A 23,576-nucleotide genomic window follows, 5' to 3' on the forward strand; every position below is an offset into this window, starting at 1 on the left:
TTGGTTGCTCCCCTCCTCTTCTCCCCGCCTCCTCGCGGCTGATTGGTCAGCGCCACACAAAGGGGCGTGGCTACAGCGCGGCGTTGCCAGGCAACGCCTCGTCGTCTTCCCTCTCCGCCCCTCCCTCCCTCTGATTGGCTGAGCCCCTCCTCTTCTCCCCGCCTCCTCGAGTCTGATTGGTCACCACCACAAAAAGGGGCGTGGCCAGGCAACGCGTCGCCATCTTCCCCCTCCGCCCCTCCCTGCCCCTCATTGGCTGAGCGCCGCCTCTTCTCCCCGCCTCCTCGCGGCTGATTGGTCAACGCCACACAAAGGGGCGTGGCTACAGCGCGGCGTTGCCAGGCAACGCCTCGTCATCTTCCCTCTCCGCCCCTCCCTCCCTCTGATTGGCTGAGCGCCTCCTCTTCTCCCCGCCTCCTCGCGTCTGATTGGTTACTACCACACAAAGGGGCGTGGCCAGGCAACGCTTCGCCATCTTCCCCCTCCCTCCCTCTGATTGGCTGAGCGCCTCCTCTTCTCCCCGCCTCCTCGCACCTGATTGGTTACTACCACACAAAGGGGCGTGGCCAGGCAACGCCTCGCCATCTTCCCCCTCCGCCCCTCCCTCCCTCTCATTGGCTGAGCCCCTCCTCTTCTCCCCGCCTCCTCGCGTCTGATTGGCCACACCACCCAAAGGGGCGTGGCTACAGCCCCGCGTTGCCAGGCAACGCCTCGCCGTCATCCGCCGGCGCCGACGTCGCGTCGGTGCGTCACGACGGCGGCGGACAAGATGGCGGCGCACGGGGAGGACGGGGAGGCCCCGGAGGCTCCGTCCCCACCTCCGGGGCCCGGAGGAGGCGTCAACGTCTTTGCCAATGACGGCAGCTTCCTGGAGCTGTTCAAACGGAAGATGGAGGCGGAACGGGAACGGGAACGGGAACGGGAACGGGAACGGGAACGGGAGGCGGCCGAAGCGGAACAAGGCCCAGGGCCTCGGCCGCCGGACGGAGCCAAGAGGAGCGGAGGACAACTGAGCTTCGTAAGGGAACGGGAGGGGAGGGGGAGACTGGGAGTAATGGGAGGGGTGAACTGGGAGTAATGGGAGGGAGTGAACTGGGAGTAATGGGAGGGGTGAACTGGGAGTAATGGGAGGGGTGAACTGGGAGTAATGGGAGGGGTGAACTGGGAGTAATGGGAGGGGTGAACTGGGAGTAATGGGAGGGGGGACTGGGAGCAATGGGAGGGGGGACTGGGAGTAATGGGAGTAATGGGAGGGGGGGAACTGGGAGTAATGGGAGGGGTGAACTGGGAGCAATGGGAGCGGGTGAGCTGGGAGCACTGGGAGTACTGGGAGGGGTTACTGGGAGCACTGGGATGTACTGGGAGCACTGGGAGGCCTCTCTCACCATAGCAAAGAGTTTCTCGTAGCCCTGGACCTTGGTCGGGACACTGGGGAGCTCTCTAACCCTAACCCCAAACCTTATCCTGTCCATTCAACCCCATCCCAATGCCCCATAACCTCATCCCACCCCCCCATCCCCATCCCTGACCCCAAACCCCCCCCCATAACCCCACCTGTGTCCCCCCCACCCCATATCCCCATAGCTCAGCCCTGCTGCACGCCGGGTACCGCGTGTCCCTATCCCATGCCTGTAGGACTGCAGTGAAGACGGATGCGCCCCCAGCTGTGCTATGGGACATCCTGCGCTGCTGGGTGAGTGTGGGGCAGCCCCATATGGGGCAGGGATGGGTATTACTGGGATGGGTATCACTGGGATGGGTATTACTGGGATGGGTATTACTGGGATGGGTATTACTGGGATGGGTATTACTGGGATGGGTATTACTGGGATGGGTATCACTGGGATGGGTATTACTGGGGTGGGTATTACTGGGATGGGTATCACTGGGATGGGTATCACTGGGATGGGTATTACTGGGGTGGGTATTACTGGGTACCCTGTGTGCAGGAGGGGGAGCCCCCCATTGCCCCCCCCATACCCGACCCTACCTCCTGCCCCCATTAAACACATGAGGAACTGGTCTGGTTTTAATGCATGTATGGGGGGGACACAGAACAGAGACCCCCCCAAACCCCCCCAAGGATGCTCAGAGCCCCCCATGAGCTGCTCCAGGCCCCTCATAATGCACCAGGAACGTCCTGATGTCCATAGGCTGCAGTGTCACCCGCCGAGGGTCCAGTTTGGTCACTGGTTTGGACTGGGATGGACCTATGGGGAGGTGGGAAGGGGTAAAGGGAAGATGCTGCCCCCCCCCCATGTACCCCCCCTATGGACCTGACCCTATACCTGTGGTTGGGGTCCAGACCAGACGGGAGATGGCATCAAGGGGCTGAAACCCCCCTAAGTTCATCTCCTGCACTGAGGTGATGGTGAAGGCTGAGAACAGGTCCTGGGAATGGGAATGGGATCAGACATGGAAGTGATGGGATGGGAATGGGATGGGGATGGGATGGGGATGGGAATGGGAATGGGATGGGGATGGGATGGGGATGGGGATGGGATGGGGATGGGATGGGGATGGGATGGGGATGGGATGGGATGGGGATGGGATGGGATGGGGATGGGATGGGGATGGGGATGGGATGGGGATGGGATGGGGATGGGATGGGGATGGGGATGGGATGGGATGGGAATGGGATGGGGATGGGATGGGGATGGGATGGGGATGGGATGGGGATGGGGATGGGATGGGGATGGGATGGGGATGGGATGGGATGGGGATGGGATGGGGATGGGATGGGGATGGGATGGGGATGGGATGGGGGATGGGATGGGGATGGGGGGTCAGGGCTCACCAGTAGGTCAATGGTGACAGGCTGGGAGTTGTTCCTGCTCTCCCCAGTCTCAAACTGGTGCTCCAGGCGCAGCAGGAGGGTCCCATTATCCCGGGGGGCCAATGTCAGGAGGTGGATGTTGGGAGGCAGCTCCCGGCGCAGGGCTGAGAACTGGGATGGGGACAGTGAGGGATGGGAGATGCATCCTGCATCACATGTACCCCCCCCCATGTACCCCCCATGTACCCCCACATGTACCCCCCCATGTACCCCCCCCTGCATCACATGTACCCCCCATGTACCCCCACATGTACCCCCCCATGTACCCCCCCCTGCATCACATGTACCCCCCATGTACCCCCCCCTGCATCACATGTACCCCCCATGTACCCCCCCCTACCCCATGTACCCCCTTATGTACCCCCCCCATGTACCCCCCCCGCATCACATGTACCCCCCATGTACCCCCACATGGACCCCCCATGTACCCCCCTTGCCCCATGTACCCTACCCCATATACCCCCCTTACCCCATATACCCCCCCACCCCATATACCCCCCTACCCCATATACCCCCCCCATATACCCCCCCCACCCCATATACCCCCCCTACCCCATATACCCCCCACCCCATATACCCCCCTTACCCCATATAACCCCCACCCCATATACCTCCTACCCCATATACCCCCCTTACCCCATATACCCCCCACCCCATATACCCCCCACCCCATATACCCCCCTTACCCCATGTACTTCCTACCCCATATACCCCCCCTACCCCATATACCCCCACCCCATATACCCCCCACCCCACATACCCCCATCCTCACCTCCCTCAGGCCTCCCTGCTGAGGCCGGTATGGAGCCCCCCCCCCTGGTGCCAGCACCGGGTACGGTGCCATGAACAGCTCCTGTGCCCGGAGCCGGTGCCCGTCAGCCGCATCCGACACCGTATCCAACAGTAGGACATGGTGACCCCGAACAACCAGACCCCGGTGGTCCCCATCCTGCTCCAGCAGCGGCTCCCCCACCCCACGGTTGTCATCGTACAACAGGCGCCGATGGACCTGGAGGGGGATGGAGGGTTATGGTATCACCGGTACCCATGGACACCCGGTCTGTCACCATGACACCCGGTCCGTCACCATGACACCCGGTCCATCACCATGACACCCAGTCCATCACCATGACACCCAGTCCATCCCCATGACACCCAGTCCATCCCCATGACCATCCCAGTCCATCCCCATGCCCATCCCAGTCCATCACCATGACACCCAGTCCATCCCCATGACCATCCCAGTCCATCCCCACGACCATCCCAGTCCATCACCATGACCATCCCAGTCCATCACCATGAGCATCCCAGTCCATCACCATGACCATCCCAGTCCGTCCCCATGACCATCCCAGTCCATCCCCATGACCATCCCAGTCCATCACCATGACCATCCCAGTCCATCACCATGACACCCAGTCCATCACCATGACCATCCCAGTCCATCCCCATGACCATCCCAGTCCATGACCATCCCAGTCCATACCATGAGCTCCATGGATCCATCGAAGATGCTGCTGCCTCCTTGGGATCGATCCGTGAGCACTGTCAGTTGGATCTTCTCGTCCTATGGGGCAGGGAGAGGAGACCCCATATGTGTGATGAGCTCCATCCAGGTCTCAGCCCCATTGCCCCATAGATGCTGGTACCCTAATGAAGATGCGGCTGGTAACGGGGTAGTAGTTCCCTGCCACAGGCTCCGTCTGGCTCAGGTTCCATGTGGGGCGATGGTCACGCCTGGTTATGGGGCACAGGTTGGTTATGGGGCCGGGGGGGACATGGGGGGCACAATGTGGGGGTCCAACCTTCGCTCCATCATCTGGCGCCCATTGGAGTCAGTGTAGAACCTGCCTCGAGTCTGCAATGGGGTCTGGAAGCGGCTGATGATCTCCTTGCCCCATCCATCCCTATGGGGAGCAATGGGGTTTGGGGGGGTCCCCATAGCCCCCCCATATCCGGAGCCCCCATGTGCCTCACTCACCCCACAGGGATGGGCCCCACAGTCCACTCCAGCTCCACATAGGGCTGCCCCATATAGAGCCTCACCACTTGGGAGCACCACGAGGAGAAGGTTTGATGCAGCTCCTGCACCAGTGAGTTCTATGGGGGCCCAATGGGGCATCAGCACCGTATGGGGCACCCCATAACCGAGGGCACCCCAAAGGCTGGTACCTTCACAAGGGATGTATGGATCCGCTGGGAGCCAGAGATGGGAATGGGATCGGAGCTATTGGGACGGAAGATGTAGGCTCCGGAAGCTTGGGGGCTCTCATCGTTCCCAATGCTGGCATTGTACCTGGGATGGGATGGGGGGTGATGGGGGCAGATCCCATAGGATGGATCCCACCAGTGCCCACCAGTACTCACCAGTAGAAGCTCTGGGATACAGGCAATGAGATGTTCTTGGCCAGGTTCTGGATCTCCTTCATGTGCCCAGTGAGGGGGTCAAACAACACCCGGAGATGCTGTAGGGTTGGGATGGCAACAGCTTCAACACCAGTTCCCCCAGTTACCGCAGCACTGGTTGAACTGGTACAACGTCACCTGCCTCGTTGCGGATGTCCCATGGCTGTGGCTGCGCCGGGGGCTGGATGGGGTGGACATTGGGGTCCCTATGGGGTGACTGTGTCACTGTGAAGGTGCTGAACCCCACAGGGGGTGCTGAGGCTTCAAACAACAGCTCCTGTAGGGCCCCAACACTGTTCCCATACAGCCCATGGGTGGTGATGGACACTGGGACAACCTGGGAACGGGGTACAGGGTGAGAGGGGGATATAGGGACAATGGGGACACACACATATGGGGTCTGGGCTCACCTCACTGGGTACAGGCTGCCCATGGGGGTCTGTGACGCTGTAGGACACCCCATTGACAGGCAGACGGATGGGGTAGGACACCCGGCGCCCCAATGGGTTGTATAGGATGACAATGAACTGGGGACACAGGGACAAGGGTGTGAGCCCCGTCCGGCCCCATTGACCCCCCCAGACCATCCCAGTACAACCAGTACCTGACTGGAGGCCTCAGTCAATGGGCACACGCTGATGTTGAGGCTGTTGCAGAAGGTGAAGGTCTCTTTGGTGCCCATGAGGCTGGACAGGGCATTGGACACCAGCAGCTGGTAAAGGTGTATATGGGTTCCATATATGGGACCCCAAACAGGGGTCAGGGTCCCATCCACACCCCAACCCCATCAATGGGGCCATACCTGACACCTCTCCCACCCCATTGCCAACTGCTTGGCATAGTCATTGGCCACATGCTGCTTCTCGGTGCCGGTGACAGCATCGTGGTGCTGAGCAACAGCCACAGCTTCACCTATAGGGGACATTAATGGGGTGCAAAGGGGGTTTGGGGTCCCCCCATCCCATTACTTACGGAGCATTGAGCTGTCCCCATGCCCATAGGGTCCATCATGTGCTGCTGGTCCTGCCAGTGCCTCCAGTTGGCTGCAGATCTATGGGGTGGATGGAGGGGGTGAGGTGGGGGGGACAGGACTGGGGTATATGGGGTGGGAGAGATGGGAATGGGAATGGAGATGGGAATGGGAGACTGGAGATGGGAATGGGACTGGGGATGGGAATGGGACTGGGGATGGGAATGGGACTGGAGATGGGAATGGGACTGGGGATGGGAATGGGACTGGGGATGGGAATGGGACTGGAGATGGGAATGGGAGACTGGAGGTGGGAATGGGACTGGGGATGGGAATGGGACTGGAGGTGGGAATGGGAATGGGAATGGGAATGGGACTGGGGATGGGAATGGGTTGAAGACAGAAGGTTGGGATGAACCATCCATGTGGGACAGGGCTTGGAACAACCTTCCCTATGGATGTGTCCATGGATATAGGACCTGGATGAGCTTTAAGGTCCCTTCCATCCCATCCCATCCCATGTGTGTGATGGGAGCAGCCCCATTCCCACCTGCAGGAAGTTGTTGCTCAGCCTCTCATAGAGCTTCAGTGCTGGGCGACTGGTGTAGAAACCAGTCCAGAACTGGTGGGGCCCATCCGAGTATGGGAAGAAGTCATCCAGCTTCAGGGGCCTGGATGGGATCCAGGCTGTATCCATGTATCCCATACCCATCCCATATCAATCCCACACCAATCCCATACCAATCCCATACCAATCCCATTCCAATCCCATACCAATCCCATTCCAATCCCACACCAATCCCATACCAATCCCATACCAATCCCATACCAATCCCACACCAATCCCATACCCATCCCATACCAACCCCATACCAATCCCATACCAATCCCATACCAATCCCATTCCAATCCCATACCAATCCCATTCCAATCCCATTCCAATCCCATTCCAATCCCATACCAATCCCATACCAATCCCACACCAATCCCATACCCATCCCATACCAATCCCATACCCATCCCACACCAATCCCACACCAATCCCATACCAATCCCACACCAATCCCATACCAATCCCATACCCATCCCACACCAATCCCACACCAATCCCATACCCATCCCATACCAATCCCATACCCATCCCACACCAATCCCACACCAATCCCATACCAATCCCATACCAATCCCACACCAATCCCATACCAATCCCATACCAATCCCATTCCAATCCCATTCCAATCCCACACCAATCCCACACCAATCCCATTCCAATCCCATATCAATCCCACTCCAATCCCACACCAATCCCATACCAATCCCATACCAATCCTATACCAATCCCACACCAATCCCATTCCAATCCCATACCAATCCCACACCAATCCCATACCAATCCTATACCAATCCCATACCAATCCCATTCCAATCCCATTCCAATCCCATTCCAATCCCATTCCAATCCCACACCAATCCCACACCAATCCCATACCAATCCCATACCAATCCCATACCAATCCCACACCAATCCCATACCCATCCCATACCAATCCCATACCAATCCCATACCAATCCCATTCCAATCCCATACCAATCCCATACCAATCCCATACCAATCCCATTCCAATCCCATACCAATCCCATACCAATCCCATTCCAATCCCATTCCAATCCCATACCAATCCCATTCCAATCCCATACCCATCCCAGTGTTCCCAGTCACCCCACAGCCTCACCAGGAGAGGTTGGACTGGTGCAGCTCCCATAGGTAGCAGGATGGGGTGGAATAGAGGACATGGACACGGCTGCCATTGGATTGCTGGGAATGGAAGGGATGGGTTAGGGTTAGGGTTAGGGTTAGGGGGATATAGGGTTAGGGGGATATAGGGTTAGGGTTATGGGTTAGGGTTAGGGTTAGGGTATATAGGGACAACAGCACAGAGCAGCGTCACGTAGGTTACCCCATACCTGGGCATTAACATGGGTAATGAGGGTTAGGGTTAGGGGTTAGGGTTAGGGGGATATAGGGACGTTGTCAAAGAGCAGGGACATGTAGGGTGCCCCATACCTGGGCATTAACCATTAGGGTTAGGGTTATATAGGGTTAGGTTAGGGTTAGGGTTAGGTTAGGGTTAGGGTTAGGTTAGGGTTAGGGTTATATAGGGTTAGGTTAGGGTTAGGGGTTAGGGTTAGGGTTTGGGTTAGGGTTATATAGGGTTAGGTTAGGGTTAGGGTTAGGTTAGGGTTAGGGTTACATTAGGGTTACGTTAGGGTTAGGGGTTAGGGTTAGGGTTAGGGGTTAGGGTTTGGGTTAGGGGTTAGGGTTTGGGTTAGGGTTATATAGGGTTAGTGTTAGGGTTATGGGTTAGGGTTATGGGGCTATAGGGACAATGGGTTATGGATGCTGACCCCATTAGGGTTAGGGGTTAGGGTTAGGGTCATGGATGCTGACCCCATTAGGGTTAGGGTTAAGGTCATGTAGGTTACCCTATACCTGAGCATTCACATTAGGGTTAGGGGTTAGGGTTAGGGGTTAGGGTTAGGGTTAGGGTTAGGGTTAGGGTTATGGGTTAGGGTCATGCAGGTCACCCCATACCTGAGCATTGACATGTGCAATGAGTTTGTCCATGTTCTTGAACCACAGATTTGCATTCTCATAGTGGAAATCAGATCCCATGGTCATGATGATGTGGTTGGTGCGATAGTGCTTGGCCTGGGGGGGATGGGCACAGAGAGGGGGCAGGAACACCCATATCCCATTGGATACCCCCCAAATCCCATAGGATACCCCTCAAATCCCATAGGATACCCCCTAACCCCATAGGATACCCCCCATATCCCATAGGATACCCCCAAATCCCATAGGATACCCCCCATATGCCATAGGATACCCCCTATATGCCATAGGATACCCCCTATATGCCATAGGATACCCCCCATATCCCATAGGATACCCCTCATATCCCATAGGATTACCCCATATCCCATGGGATTACCCTATATCCCATAGGATACCCCCATAATCCCATAGGATACCCCCCTAATCCCATAGGATACCCCCCAAATCCCATAGGATACCCCCTAATCCCATAGGATACCCCCAAATCCCATAGGATACCCCTCAAATCCATAGGATACCCCCCAAATCCTATAGGATACCCCCCTAATCCCGTAGCATACCCCCCATATCCCATAGGATACCCCCGAAATCCCATTGTATACCCCCCATATCCCATAGGATACCCCCCAAATCCCATAGGATTACCCTATATCCCATAGGATTACCCCATATCCCATAGGATACCCCCCATATCCCATGGGATACCCCCAAATCCCATAGGATTACCCTATATCCCATAGGATACCCCGTAATCCCATAGGATACCCCCCATATCCCATAGGATACCCCCCATATCCCATAGGATACCCCCCTAATCCCATTGGATACCCCCCATATCCCATAGGATACCCCCCATATCCCATAGGATACCCCCCAAATCCCATAGGATACCCCTCTAACCCCATAGGATACCCCCATATCCCATAGGATTACCCTATATCCCATAGGATACCCCCTAAATCCCATAGGATACCCCCCAAATCCCACAGGATTACCCTATATCCCATAGGATACCCCATAGGATGACCCCATTCCCCACCTGCTTGTTGGCAGTGTCCAGGAATGAGGACACTATGGAGCCCACATTGTTCTCCTCACTGTCCCCATCCACTATGGGGGGGTCAGAGCACAACTGGTCCCAGCAGAAACCAGTTGGGGGGTTGTACATGTTGGGCAGGATGCCTGGGGGGGGACACCCCTTATCAGTGGGGGATGGGGATGGACACCCCTTATCAGTGGGGGAGGGGGGATGGACACCCCTTATCAGTGGGGGATGGGGATGGACACCCCTTATCAGTGGGGGAGGGGGATGGACACCCCTTATCAGTGGGGGAGGGGATGGACACCCCTTATCAGTGGGGGAGGGGATGGGGATGGACACCCCTTATCAGTGGGGGAGGGGATGGACACCCCTTATCAGTGGGGGATGGGGGATGGACACCCCTTATCAGTGGGGGATGGGGGATGGACACCCCTTATCAGTGGGGGATGGGGGATGGACACCCCTTATCAGTGGGGGATGGGGATGGACACCCCTTATCAGTGGGGGAGGGGGGATGGACACCCCTTATCAGTGGGGGATGGGGATGGACACCCCTTATCAGTGGGGGAGGGGCATGGACACCCCTTATCAGTGGGGGAGGGGATGGGGATGGACACCCCTTATCAGTGGGGGAGGGGGATGGGGATGGACACCCCTTATCAGTGGGGGAGGGGATGGACACCCCTTATCAGTGGGGGAGGGGGATGGACACCCCTTATCAGTGGGGGAGGGGGATGGACACCCCTTATCAGTGGGGGAGGGGGATGGGGATGGACACCCCTTATCAGTGGGGGAGGGGGGATGGACACCCCTTATCAGTGGGGGAGGGGGACGGGGGGAGCAGTAATGGGATGGGATATAGGGGAGAGGTGGGATGGGGATATGGGATGGGGATATAGGGATGGGAGGGATAGGACGAGGATATAGGAATAGGGATATAGGGGCAGGAGAGCTGGGATGGGGATGTAGGGATGGGAGGGATAGGATGAGGATATAGGAATGGGAGAGGTGGAATGGGGATGTGCGGACAGGAATTGGGATGGGGATGTAGGGGTGGGAGGGATAGGACAAGGATATAGGAAGGGGGATATGGGGACAGGAGAGCTGGGATGCAGACATACAGATGGGAGGGATGGGATGGGACATAGGAATGGGGATATGGGATAGGAGAGTTTGGGGGGGGATGTAGGGATGGGAGAGATAGGATGAGGATATAGGAATGGGAGAGCTGGAACTGGGATATGGGGATATGAGAGTTGGGGATGTAGGGATGGGAGGGGTAGGATGGGGACACAGGAATGGGGTTATGTGGTTATGGGGTCACAGCAATAGGGATATGGGGTCACAGCAATAGGGATATGGGGTCACAGCAATAGGGATATGGGGTTATGGGGTCACAGCAATAGGGTTATGGGGTTATGGGGTCACAGCAATAGGGATATGGGGTTATGGGGTCACAGCAATAGGGTTATGGGGTCACAGCAATAGGGATATGAGGTTATGGGGTCACAGCAATAGGGATATGGGGTTATGGGGTCACAGCAACAGGACCCTATAGGACCCTATAGGACATTGGGGTCTCACCAGTGAAGAGGTCAGAGCCAGAGCTCTGCAGGTTCCCACTCCCCCTCCAGATCATCTCCATGTTCCTGCTCTGCTCCCGTTGGGCCTTGTCCTGGTGGTCAATGCGGCCCAGGAACAGCCCATCGTAACCCAGCTGGGGGGGGACATATGGGGTCAGGTATGGGGGTGCACGGGGGGTACCCACATGGGGTCAGGTATGGGGGTACACAGAGCCAGGTACCACATATGGGGTCAGGTATTGGGGTACAGAGTGGTCAGGGGGGGGTACCCATACGGCATCAGGTATTGGGGTGGTCAGAGCCCCACATGGGGATCAGGTATTGGGGTACACAGGGGTCAGGGGCATACCTCATATGGGGTCAGGTATTGGGGTGCACAGGGGTCAGGGGGGTACCCCTATGGGGTCAGGTATTGGAGTGGTCAGGGGGGGGTACCCCACATGGGGATCAGGTATTGGGGTGCTCAGAGCTGTGTACCCCATATGGGCTCAGTATTGGGGTACACAGTGGTCAGAGCCCCATATAGGATCAGGTATTGGGGTGTGCAGTGCTCAGAGCTGTGTACCCCACATGGGATCAGTATTGGGGTGCTCAGAGCCATGTACCCCATATGGGGTCAGGTATTGGGGTGCTCAGAGCTGTGTACCCCATATGGGATCAGGTATTGGGGTGCTCAGAGGGGGGTACCTCATATGGGGTCAGGTATTGGGGTGCACAGGGGTCAGAGGGGGGTACCCCACATTGGGATCATGTATTGGGGTGTTAAATGGGGGTACCCCACATGGGGTCAGGTACTGGGGTGCTCAGATCCGGGTACCCCATATGGGATCAGGTAGTGGGGTGCTCAGAGCTGTGTACCCCACATTGGGATCAGTATTGGGGTACTCAGACCTGTGTACCCCATATGGGGTCAGGTATTGGGGTACACAGTGCTCAGACCTGTGTACCCCACAATGGGGTCAGTATTGGGGTACACAGTGTGGGGTACCCCACATGGGCTCAGGTATTGGGGTGCTCAGAGCTGTGTACCCCACAATGGGATCAGCTATTGGTGTGCTCAGAGGGGGGTACCCATATGGGGTCAGTATTGGGATTGCTCAGAGCCATGTACCCCACACTGGGATCAGGTATTGGGGTGCTCAGAGCTGTGTACCCCACATAGGGTCAGTATTGGGGTGCTCAGAGGGGGGTACCCATATGGGGTCAGTATTGGGGTGCACAGTGGTCAGAGCCATGTACCCCACATAGGATCAGGTATTGGGGTACACAGTGGGGGGTACCCCACAATGGGGTCAGTATTGGGGTGCACAGTGTGGGGTACCCATATAGGGTCAGTATTGGGGTGCACAGTGTGGGGTACCCACATAGGGTCAGTATTGGGGTACACAGTGTGGGGTACCCCTATAGGGTCAGTATTGGGGTACACAGTGGGGGGTACCCATATAGGGTCAGTATTGGGGTGCACAGTGTGGGGTACCCATATGGGGTCAGTATTGGGGTACACAGTGGGGGGTACCCACATAGGGTCAGTATTGGGGTCCACAGTGCTCAGAGCCCCATATAGGGTCAGTATTGGGGTGCACAGTGTGGGGTACCCACATGGGGTCAGTATTGGTGTGCTCAGAGCTGTGTACCCCATATGGGGTCAGTATTGGGGTACACAGTGTGGGGTACCCACATAGGGTCAGTATTGGGGTACACAGTGTGGGGTACCCATATGGGGTCAGTATTGGGGTACACAGTGTGGGGTACCCATATAGGATCAGTATTGGGGTACACAGACCTGTGTACCCCATATGGGCTCAGTATTGGGGTACACAGTGTGGGGTACCCATATAGGGTCAGTATTGGGGTACACAGTGTGGGGTACCCATATAGGGTCAGTATTGGGGTACACAGTGTGGGGTACCCATATGGGGTCAGTATTGGGGTACACAGTGTGGGGTACCCATATAGGGTCAGTATTGGGGTACACAGTGTGGGGTACCCATATAGGGTCAGTATTGGGGTACACAGTGTGGGGTACCCATATGGGGTCAGTATTGGGGTGCATAGATCCGTGTACCCCATATAGGGTCAGTATTGGGGTTCAGGGTCCCACCTGCGCGAAGGCAGCCGCGCTGTGCCGCGAGTGCCCGAACGGGTCTATCTGCCAGGCCACACGTGGGGTCCCACAGCCTCCCAGTTCCCGGTACAGGAACCCCAGGCCCAGTCCCAGTTGCTCCAGTACAGAACTGTAATGGGTGACGGCCTCGTCCGCCATGGTCCAGCCCCCCCCGACCAGCTCCAGGCGACCTGTGGGGGGGGAGGTGGGATGGGGGTAATGGGGTGATGGGTAATGGGGTATTGGGGTAATGGGTATTGGGGTATTGGGGTAACGGGTATTGGGGTATTGGGGTAATGGGTATTGGGGTAATGGGGTATTGGGTAATGGGTATTGGGGTATTGGGGTAACGGGTATTGGGGTATTGGGGTAATGGGTATTGGGGTAATGGGGTATTGGGTAATGGGTATTGGGGTAAGGGGCATGGAGAGGGGGACAGGGGCAGCACCACAAGTCCATTGGGGTCCCCCCCCCCCCCCCCAGGTTCCTCATCCCCCCCCACCAATGCAAATGTCCCTATGTGCCCCCATGACACCCCAACCCCATATGTGCCCCATAGCCCCATGTACCCCATACCCTGGGTACCCCCCAACCCCATATGTGCCCCATAGCCCCATGTACCCACACCCTGGGTACCCCCCAACCCCATATGTGCCCCATAGCCCCATGTCCTCCATACCCTGGGTACCCCCCCAACCCCATATGTGCCCCATATACCCCATAACCTGGGTACCTCCCAACCCCATATATGCCCCATAGCCCCATGTACCCCATAACCCCATATGTGCCCCATAGCCCCATGTACCCCATAACCCCATATATGCCCCATAGCCCCATATACCCCATAACCCCATATGTGCCCCATAGCCCCATATACCCCATAACCCCATATGTGCCCCATAGCCCCATGTACCCCATAACCCCATATGTGCCCCATAGCCCCATGTACCCCATAACTCCATATGTGCCCCATAGCCCCATAACCCCATATGTGCCCCATAGCCCCATGTACCCCATAACTCCATATGTGCCCCATAGCCCCATGTACCCCATAACCCCATATGTGCCCCATAGCCCCATGTACCCCATAACCCCATATATGCCCCATAGCCCCATAACCCCATATGTGCCCCATATACCCCATACCCTCCTGCACCAGCTGCCTTAGGATGCTCCTTGTGGCCTCATCCTGCATCCGCCACCAGCGCTGCAGAAAAGCCACCTCCGCATAGATGAAGCGTCGGGAGGGCTGAGCCACCAGTTCAACCAGTACCGAGTCCAGGATGTACTGGACCCCAGCGTGCTGCACATCGTTATGTACTGGGGGACATAGGACATATGGGGACAGACATAGGACATATGGAGTATGGAGGGGGCTGAGCCACCAGTTCAACCAGTACCGAGTCCAGTATGTACTGGGGGGGCAGACATAGGACATATGGGGTATGGAGAGGGCTGAGCACCAGTTCAACCAGTACAGAGACCAGTACCGGACATGGGGACGGACATAGGACACATGGGGTATGGAGGGGGGGGGTTATGGTATGGAAGGGATGGGGGTGATGGACATTAGGGGACATGATAACCAGGGTATATAATGGGATGGGGAACACAAAGGGATTCAGCCCTATGGTGGCTGTGGGGATGTCAGCACTGGCCCTATGGGGGCCCCATAGACGTCACTTCCGCCCCCATAGTGGCCCCATAGACGTCACTTCCACCCCCATAGAGGCCCCATAGATGTCACTTCCACCCCCATAGTGACCTTTGGGACATCACCATCCCTATAGTGGCCCCATGGACGTTACTCCCACCCCTATGGTGGCCCCATAGACGTCACTTCCACCCCCATAGAGGCCCCATAGACGTCACTTCCACCCCCATAGAGGCCCCATAGACATGACCCCCACCCCATAGCGCCCCCCCCATGGCAGCAGGACCCACCCCCATAGAAGTACTGCTCCACAGTCTTCAGCCACCCCACATCATCATGGGTGTGGGGCACGAGGTGAACGTTGAGGAGGTCGGGGCTGGTTGTGGGGCAGGACTGGGGACAAGGGGAACCTCTATGGGGCTGTGCCCACAGCGGCGGGGCCTGACCCCCCCCCCTTCCTGTTCCCGTTCCCATTCCCATTCCCGTTCCCAGTTCCCATTCCCAGTTCCCAGTTCCCATTCCCAGTTCCCATTCCCAGTTCCCAGTTCCCATTCCCATTCCCGTTCCCATTCCCATTCCCAGTTCCCATTCCCAGTTCCCATTCCCGTTCCCAGTTCCCATTCCCATTCCCATTCCCATTCCCATTCCCAGTTCCCATTCCCGTTCCCAGTTCCCATTCCCATTCCCATTCCCATTCCCAGTTCCCATTCCCGTTCCCAGTTCCCATTCCCATTCCCATTCCCAGTTCCCATTCCCATTCCCATTCCCAGTTCCCATTCCCATTCCCAGTTCCCATTCCCGTTCCCATTCCGAGTTCCCATTCCCATTCCCATTCCCATTCCCATTCCCAGTTCCCGTTCCCATTCCCATTCCCATTCCCAGTTCCCATTCCCAGTTCCCATTCCCATTCCCAGTTCCCATTCCCATTCCCATTCCCAGTTCCCATTCCCATTCCCAGTTCCCATTCCCAGTTCCCATTCCCAGTTCCCATCCCGTTCCCATTCCCATTCCCAGTTCCCATTCCCATTCCCAGTTCCCATTCCCGTTCCCATTCCGAGTTCCCATTCCCATTCCCATTCCCATTCCCATTCCCAGTTCCCATTCCCATTCCCATTCCCATTCCCATTCCCAGTTCCCATTCCCATTCCCATTCCCAGTTCCCATTCCCATTCCCATTCCCATTCCCAGTTCCCATTCCCAGTTCCCATTCCCATTCCCATTCCCAGTTCCCATTCCCATTCCCATTCCCATCCCAGTTCTTACCCTGTACCCACAGCCCAGGACCGACCCCAACAGCATTAACGGCACCACCACCACGGGCGCAGCCATGGCGCTCCCGGGCGGTCAGGTGACCAACGGTCCACATGACCCGAGGGGGGGGACGGGAGCAGATGCCCCTCCCACTGTGACAGCGCAGCCAATGACCGGCAAGGGGGCGGGGCCAACAGAGCCAGGACACGCCCACAAGGTGGGCGGGGACGTAGCGGCCGTGAGCCAATGAGAAGAGCCCCTCCTCGGGGGGGGGGGGGGGTTAGCACCGCCCCCTGGCAACGCCAGTAACCAATCACATGCGGCCGCTGCCGAGAGCCAACCCTCGGTGAGCTGTGATTGGTGGAGAGGGAGTGAAGGGCAGCGCGCTCCTCCAATAGGACGGCGAGAAGCTGCCACCATCAATGGGGTACCCAGAGCAGGGCTCTGACCCCATCCTGTGCCCCATAGATCCCATCCTGTGCCCCATAGATCCCATCCTGTGCCCCATAGATCCATCCTGTGCCCCATAGATCCATCCTGTGCCCCATAGATCCCACCCTGTGCCCCATAGATCCATCCTGGGCCCCATAGATCCCACCCTGTGCCCGATAGATCCATCCTGTGCCCCATAGATCCCATCCTGTGCCCCATAGATCCATCCTGTGCCCCATAGATCCATCCTGTGCCCCATAGATCCCACCCTGTGCCCCATAGATCCCACCCTGTGCCCCATAGATCCCACCCTGTGCCCCATAGATCCCATCCTGTGCCCTATAGATCCATCCTGTGCCCCATAGATCCCACCCTGTGCCCCATAGATCCATCCTGTGCCCCATAGATCCCACCCTGTGCCCCATAGATCCCACCCTGTGCCCCATAGATCCCACCCTGTGCCCCATAGATCCCACCCTGTGCCCCATAGATCCCATCCTGTGCCCTATAGATCCATCCTGTGCCCCATAGATCCCACCCTGTGCCCCATAGATCCATCCTGGGCCCCATAGATCCCACCCTGTGCCCGATAGATCCATCCCGTGCCCCATAATCCATCCTGTGCCCCATAGATCCCATCCTGTGCCCCATAGATCCCACCCTGTGCCCCATAGATCCCATCCTGTGCCCCATAGATCCCACCCTGTGCCCCATAGATCCATCCTGTGCCCCATAGATCCATACTGTGCCCCATAGATCCATCCTGTGCCCCATAGATCCCACCCTGTGCCCCATAGATCCCACCCTGTGCCCCATAGATCCCATCCTGTGCCCCATAGATCCATCCTATGCCCCATAGATCCCATCCCGTGCCCCATAGATCCCATCCTATGCCCCATAGATCCCATCCCGTGCCCCATAGATCCCACCCTGTGCCCCATAGATCCATCCTGTGCCCCATAGATCCCACCCTGTGCCCCATAGATCCCATCCTGTGCCCCATAGATCCATCCTGTGCCCCATAGATCCCATCCTGTGCCCCATAGATCCCATCCTGTGCCCCATAGATCCCATCCTGTGCCCCATAGATCCCACCCTGTGCCCCATAGATCCCATCCTGTGCCCCATAGATCCATCCTGTGCCCCATAGATCCATCCTGTGCCCCATAGATCCCACCCTGTGCCCCATAGATCCCATCCTGTGCCCCATAGATCCCATCCTGTGCCCCATAGATCCCATCCTGTGCCCCATAGATCCCACCCTGTGCCCCATAGATCCCACCCTGTGCCCCATAGATCCCATCCTGTGCCCCATAGATCCCACTCTGTGCCCCATAGATCCCACCCTGGGCCCCATAGATCCCACCCTGGGCCCCATAGATCCCACTCTGTGCCCCATAGATCCCACCCTGTGCCCCATAGATCCCATCCTGTGCCCCATAGATCCCACCCTGTGCCCCATAGATCCCATCCTGTGCCCCATAGATCCCATCCTGTGCCCCATAGATCCTATCCTGTGCCCCATAGCAATTCCAAGCAGGATCCAGCCCCACAAGTGGAGCAGCGCCTTTATTGAACCATCACTATGGGGGGGATATGGGATGTGGGTCCCATAGGTGGGATATGGGATGTGGGTCCTGCCTATAGGGATATGGGATGTGGGTCCTCAATGTGGGGATATGGGATGTGGGTCCTACAATAGGGATATGGGATGTGGGTCTGAGGTGGGATATGGGATGTGGGTCCCATAGGTGGGATATGGGATGTGGGTCCTACAATAGGGATATGGGATGTGGGTCTGCAGGTTGTGGGTCCCATAGGTTATGGGTCCTGCATTAGGACATCACCATGGGGGGGACATGGGCTGTGGGTTCTGTAGATAGGACATCACCACAGCTGATATGGAGAGCCTGCAATGGGGAGGAACAGCAAGGGTCAGGTGCCTGCCCCATAGAACCACAGCCCCATAGAACCACAGCCCCATAGAACCGCAGCCCCATAGAACCACAGCCCCATAGAACCGCAGCCCCATAGAACTGCAGCCCCATAGAACTGCAGCCCCATAGAAACACAGCCCCATAGAACCGCAGCCCCATAGAACCGCAGCCCCATAGAACCGCAGCCCCATAGAACTACAGCCCCATAGAACCACAGCCCCATAGAACCACAGCCCCATAGAACCGCAGCCCCATAGAACCGCAGCCCCATAGAATCATAGCCCCATAGAACTGCAGCCCCATAGAACCGCAGCCCCATAGAACAACAGCCCCATAGAACCGCAGCCCCATAGGGACCGCAGCCCCATAGAACCACAGCCCCATAGAACCGCAGCCCCATAGAACCACAGCCTCATAGAACTGCAGCCCCATAGAACTGCAGCCCCATAGAACCGCAGCCCCATAGAACCACAGCCCCATAGGGACCGCAGCCCCAGTGCCTGCCCCATAGGGACCCCTGGTGCCTGCCCCATAGCGACCCCCAGTCCTGCCCCATAGGGACCCCTGGTGCCTGCCCCATAGGGACTCTGGTGCCTGCCCCATAGGGACCCCAGGTCCTGCCCCATAGAGACCCCCTGGTACCTGCCCCATAGGGACCCTGGTCCTGCCCCATAGGGATCCCCGGTGCCTGCCCCATAGAGAACACACCGCCGGTGCCTGCCCCATAGCGACCCCCAGTCCTGCCCCATAGGGACCCCTGGTACCTGCCCCATAGGGACCCTGGTCCTGCCCCATAGGGACCCCTGGTACCTGCCCCATAGGGACCCTGGTCCTGCCCCATAGGGAACCCAGTGCCTGCCCCATAGGGACTCCTGGTGCCTGCCCCATAGGGACCCCCAGTCCTGCCCCATAGGGACCCTGGTGCCTGCCCCATAGGGTCCCCCAGTCCTGCCCCATAGCGACCCCCAGTCCTGCCCCATAGCGACCCCAGTCCTGCCCCATAGAGACCCCCAGTCCTGCCCCATAGGGACCCTGGTCCTGCCCCATAGAGACCCCCAGTCCTGCCCCATAGGGACCCCGGTGCCTGCCCCATAGGGACCCCCAGGTCCTGCCCCATAGGGACTCTGGTGCCTGCCCCATAGCGACCCCAGCTCCTGCCCCATAGAACCGCACCCCTGGTGCTTGCCCCATAGCACCTGTTGCCTGCCCCATAGCGACCCCCAGTCCTGCCCCATAGCGACCCCCAGTCCTGCCCCATAGAACCCCAGCCCCATAGCCCCACATGACTCACATGAAGCTGCTCATCATCTGTTTGGTGTCCTCAGAGCTCCGGGAGTTGGCAAAGCTGATGAAGGAGCAATAGACGGCGACCCAAGCACACCACTTGAGCTGCAGGGGGGGAGTGGGACCCATAGAGACCCATAGAGACCCATAGAGCCCCATAGTGACCCATAGTGACCCATAGTGACCCATAGTGACCCATAGAGACCCATAGAGACCCATAGAGACCCATAGAGACCCATAGAGACCCATAGTGACCCATAGAGACCCATAGAGACCCATAGAGACCCATAGTGACCCATAGTGACCCATAGTGACCCATAGTGCCCCATAGTGACCCATAGTGACCCATAGAGACCCATAGAGACCCATAGAGACCCATAGTGACCCATAGAGACCCATAGAGACCCATAGAGACCCATAGTGACCCATAGTGACCCATAGAGACCCATAGAGACCCATAGAGACCCATAGTGACCCATAGAGACCCATAGAGACCCATAGCGCCCCATAGAGCCCCATAGAGACCCATAGAGACCCATAGTGACCCATAGTGACCCATAGAGCCCCATAGAGACCCATAGAAACCCATAGTGACCCATAGTGACCCATAGAGACCCATAGAGCCCCATAGTGCCCCATAGAGACCCATAGTGACCCATAGAGACCCATAGAGACCCATAGTGACCCATAGTGACCCATAGTGTCCCATAGTGACCCATAGTGACCCATAGTGACCCATAGAGACCCATAGAGACCCATAGAGCCCCATAGTGACCCATAGTGACCCATAGAGACCCATAGTGCCCCATAGAGACCCATAGTGACCCATAGAGACCCATAGAGACCCATAGAGACCCATAGAGACCCATAGAGCCCCATAGAGACCCATAGTGCCCCATAGAGACCCATAGTGACCCATAGAGACCCATAGAGACCCATAGTGACCCATAGAGACCCATAGTGACCCATAGTGACCCATAGAGACCCATAGAGACCCATAGTGACCCATAGAGACCCATAGAGCCCCATAGTGACCCATAGAGCCCCATAGAGACCCATAGAGACCCATAGAGACCCATAGTGACCCATAGAGACCCATAGTGCCCCATAGAGACCCATAGTGACCCATAGAGACCCATAGAGACCCATAGTGACCCATAGAGACCCATAGTGACCCATAGTGCCCCATAGTGACCCATAGAGACCCATAGAGACCCATAGAGACCCATAGTGACCCATAGAGACCCATAGAGACCCATAGAGACCCATAGAGACCCATAGTGACCCATAGTGCCCCATAGTGCCCCACATATGGTGCCTGTGTCCCCATAGTGCCCCATAGCGCCCCATAGCACCCCATAGCATGCTCCCTGTGCCCCATAGCGCCCCATAGCATGCTCCCTGTGCCCCATAGCGCCCCATAGAGCCCCATAGCGCGCTCCCTGTGCCCCATAGCATGCTCCCTGTGCCCCATAGTGCCCCACATATGGTGTCTGTGTCCCCATAGCGCCCCATAGCACGGTCCCAGTGCCCCATAGCGCCCCATAGTGCGCTCCCTGTACCCCATAGTGCCCCATAGCATGCTCCCTGTGCCCCATAGTGGCCCACATATGGTCCCTGTGTCCCCATAGCACCCCATGGCACAACCCCTGTGTCCCCATAGCACCCCATGGCACAACCCCTGTATCCCCATAGCACCCCATGGCACGCTGCCTGTGCCCCATAGTGCCCCACATATGGTGTCTGTGCCCCATAGCGCCCCACATATGGTGTCTGTGTCCCCATAGAGCCCCACATATGGTGTCTGTGCCCCATAGCACACTCCCTGTGCCCCATAGTGCCCCATAGCACACTCCCTGTGCCCCATAGTGCCCCATAGCACACTCCCTGTGCCCCATAGCTCACTCCCTGTGCCCCATAGCTCACTCCCTGTGCCCCATAGCGCCCCATAGCACACTCCCTGTGCCCCATAGTGCCCCATAGCACACTCCCTGTGCCCCATAGCGCCCCATAGCACACCCCCTGTGCCCCATAGCACACTCCCTGTGCCCCATAGCGCCCCATAGCACACTCCCTGTGCCCCATAGCACACTCCCTGTGCCCCATAGCACACTCCCTGTGCCCCATAGCACACCCCTGTGCCCCATAGCGCCTCATAGCACACTCCCTGTGCCCCATAGCACACTCCCTGTGCCCCATATCACCCCATAGCGCCCCATAGTGCCCCATAGCACAGTCCCTGTGCCCCATAGTGCCCCATAGCACAGTCCCTGTGCCCCATAGTGCCCCATAGCACAGTCCCTGTGCCCCATAGCGCCCCATAGAGCCCCATAGAGCCCCATAGCACACTCCCTGTGCCCCATAGCGCCCCATAGAGCCCCATAGCGCCCCACAGCTCCCTCACCTTCAGCATCAGGCCGCACATGCTGAACACCATCCCCAGCAGGTTCATGTAATCAGGTGTTGGGTCCTCCAGGGCTGGGTTGGTCTCTGCTGCTGGTGGCTTATACCTGTGGTCAGAGAACCGGTTTGAACTGGTTTGAACTGGTTAGTACTGGTCCTTACTGGTTCTTACTGGTCCTTACTGGTTCTTACTGGTTCTTACTGGTTCATACTGGTCCTTACTGGTCCTTACTGGTCCTTGCTGGTCCTTACTGGTCCTTACTGGTTAGTACTGGTTCTTACTGGTCCTTACTGGTCCTTACTGGTTCTTATTGGTTCTTACTGGTTAGTACTGGTCCTTACAGGTCCTTGCTGGTCCTTACTGGTTCTTACTGGTCCTTACTGGTCCTTACTGGTCCTTACTGGTCCTTACTGGTTCTTACTGGTTAGTACTGGTCCTTACTGGTTCTTACTGGTCCTTACTGGTTCTTACTGGTTAGTACTGGTCCTTACTGGTTCTTACTGGTCCTTACTGGTCCTTACTGGTTCTTACTGGTCCTTACTGGCTCTTACTGGTCCTTACTGGTCCTTACTGGTTCTTACTGGTCCTTACTGGTCCCATTCCCATCCCCATTCCCAGTTCCCAGTTCCGGTTCCTGTTCCCAGTTCCCGGTTCCGGTTCCGGTCCCGGTTCCCGGTTTCCGGTTCCGGTTCCCACCTTGCCACACGCGCTGTCCGCCTCGGATCCGCCATTGGCTCCGTCTCCGCCTCCGGAAGTAACCGGTCACTGCGTTCCTATTGGCTCCTTCCGGCTACTTCCGGTTCCTGTTGGTTCCTATTGGTTCCTATTGGTTCCTATTGGTTCCTTTCGGTTCCCTTCCGGTTCCTTCCGGTTCCTATTGGTTCTTACTGGTTCTTACTGGTTCCTATTGGTTCCTATTGGTTCCTATTGGCTCCTATTGGTTCTTACTGGTTCTTACTGGTTCTTACTGGTTCCTATTGGTTCCTATTGGTTCCCCCATTCCGGAGGTTCCTTCCGGAGGCGGAGACGGAAACGGAAACGGTGGGAACGGGGGGC

General features: G+C 57.4%; 2 protein-coding genes across 2 annotated transcripts; both read right to left on the reverse strand.

Moving 5' to 3' along the window:
* Positions 1-2,065: 2,065 nt before the first annotated feature.
* Positions 2,066-16,569, reverse strand: LOC101880281 (lysosomal alpha-mannosidase). Its single transcript, XM_034071951.1, has 24 exons — positions 16,476-16,569; positions 15,503-15,605; positions 14,705-14,878; positions 13,556-13,749; positions 11,456-11,588; positions 9,869-10,011; positions 8,806-8,922; positions 7,946-8,028; positions 6,763-6,883; positions 6,215-6,293; positions 6,045-6,154; positions 5,847-5,954; positions 5,653-5,769; positions 5,385-5,579; positions 5,204-5,301; positions 5,009-5,132; positions 4,818-4,936; positions 4,642-4,743; positions 4,486-4,573; positions 4,323-4,403; positions 3,609-3,845; positions 2,798-2,947; positions 2,289-2,391; positions 2,066-2,210 (listed from the first exon to the last, which is right to left on the reverse strand). The coding sequence occupies exons 1-24, from the start codon at positions 16,539-16,541 to the stop codon at positions 2,089-2,091; spliced, it is 2,967 nt and encodes a 988-aa protein (XP_033927842.1). The 5' UTR covers positions 16,542-16,569; the 3' UTR covers positions 2,066-2,088.
* Positions 16,570-18,675: 2,106 nt separating this feature from the next.
* WDR83OS (WD repeat domain 83 opposite strand) lies at positions 18,676-23,358 on the reverse strand. Its single transcript, XM_034072051.1, has 4 exons — positions 23,217-23,358; positions 22,521-22,626; positions 20,124-20,221; positions 18,676-18,805 (listed from the first exon to the last, which is right to left on the reverse strand). The coding sequence occupies exons 1-4, from the start codon at positions 23,249-23,251 to the stop codon at positions 18,739-18,741; spliced, it is 306 nt and encodes a 101-aa protein (XP_033927942.1). The 5' UTR covers positions 23,252-23,358; the 3' UTR covers positions 18,676-18,738.
* Positions 23,359-23,576: the final 218 nt, after the last annotated feature.

This window comes from Melopsittacus undulatus, chromosome 23 (assembly GCF_012275295.1).
Source record: "Melopsittacus undulatus isolate bMelUnd1 chromosome 23, bMelUnd1.mat.Z, whole genome shotgun sequence".
Taxonomy (NCBI): Eukaryota; Metazoa; Chordata; class Aves; order Psittaciformes; family Psittaculidae; genus Melopsittacus; species Melopsittacus undulatus.